Source organism: Arachis ipaensis, chromosome B09 (assembly GCF_000816755.2).
Source record: "Arachis ipaensis cultivar K30076 chromosome B09, Araip1.1, whole genome shotgun sequence".
NCBI lineage: Eukaryota > Viridiplantae > Streptophyta > Magnoliopsida > Fabales > Fabaceae > Arachis > Arachis ipaensis.
In genome coordinates, this window is record NC_029793.2 from 139,091,668 (window position 1) to 139,092,951 (window position 1,284).

At 33.8% G+C, this 1,284-nt stretch overlaps 1 protein-coding gene across 2 annotated transcripts in view; it reads right to left on the minus strand.

The window, feature by feature from the left end:
* The window catches only part of LOC107619066 (fructose-1,6-bisphosphatase, cytosolic), a 2,398-nt gene continuing 1,307 nt past the window's right edge, over positions 194-1,284 (minus strand). Inside the window, exons 6-10 of one of the 2 annotated variants that reach the window (XM_016321274.2) lie at positions 1,071-1,141; positions 908-973; positions 715-801; positions 553-628; positions 194-474 (exon numbers count right to left, since the gene is read on the minus strand). In XM_016321274.2, the coding sequence (XP_016176760.1) occupies positions 364-474; positions 553-628; positions 715-801; positions 908-973; positions 1,071-1,141 (411 nt within the window). In that variant the 3' untranslated portion in view covers positions 194-363. The remainder of the gene's footprint in view (positions 475-552; positions 629-714; positions 802-907; positions 974-1,070; positions 1,142-1,284) is intronic. The other variant, XM_021110795.1, reaches the window with a different exon arrangement.

Sequence of the window (1,284 nt, forward strand, 5' to 3'; positions counted from 1 at the left end):
ATTATTTTTTTTTTGGTTAAAAAAAGCTGGGGCAAAGCCTCTACTCTCCCCGTGGCCGGTATGTCCGTCCCTGCCTTTATTTTAATGGCAATTCTCAGGACACTATTCTGAAGGCAGGCCCAGAAAATGAAGAAAATTTCGTATGATCCTCATAACACTAAAAAGTAAAGGGGAAAAAAAATTAGTTATCCTCTTTCTGGGAATCTGTTAACTGAGACTTAAACCATCAATAAAATCTATCATAGTAGCAGAGATATTATGAAAAGTATGCATAAAATAAAATATACATGAGGTGATGATAGATATTAACAATTGGTTTCAATAAGTAGTGGGGGAGATACAAATGGGTTATAGGAGCATTTCTTAGCCCTGAGACTGAGCAGCATAAAGAGCTTTGATATCCTCAACATCATCGAAGCTACCAAGGAATATTGGAGATCGCTCATGCAATTTGTTTGGAACCAAATCAAGTGCCTGTTGAACAACATTCATATATCCATCACTTCATATATAATTCAGTAGCAAATTAAATGTCAACGTTATATTAATTACCCGTTGCTTGCCGGTGAAAGCTTGGCCTCCTGCCTGTTCTAGCAAGAATGACATTGGGAAAACTTCATATAGCACACTGCACCAAATTACCACACATGCTACACTATGTCACAAATTCTCATATATTCTAAACCATTTTCTTCAACAAAATCTTGGCTTTACCGTAGTTTTCCATTTGGACTCTTTTTATCACCAGGGTACAAAAAGATACCTCCATACAACAGGGTGCGATGAACATCGGCTACCATGCTATTCATTAATTCAGAAGAAATGTTACATGTACTACTTTTATTTACATCTAAACAAGAAAGTTGAAAGTTACAAACTGAAAATGCAGCAATGTGATATCTTATACCTTCCAATGTATCTTAAAGATTTTGGTGATGAACCATCCTTTGGAAACTTGCATTTCTCCACATATCTTAAACAGAACAAGTAAGATTCATAAATGAATGATTGTCCAACATTGCATTACCGGGCCCAAAACATTGCAATGACACTACTGGATTAATATATACTTGGTTGTGGCAGCGTCCCAATTTTTTGCATTCCCTTCATTCACAGAGTAGATCTTGCCTTTCTTTGGGATCTGATTGTTGAACCACATATCAATCAAGTAATAAACATACTAATGACTCTATATATATATATATTTAAAAATTATTTATTTTATATCTTTTAATTAAATATTATTTTTTTATTATTTTTTAATAAATTAGACATCACTTTTAG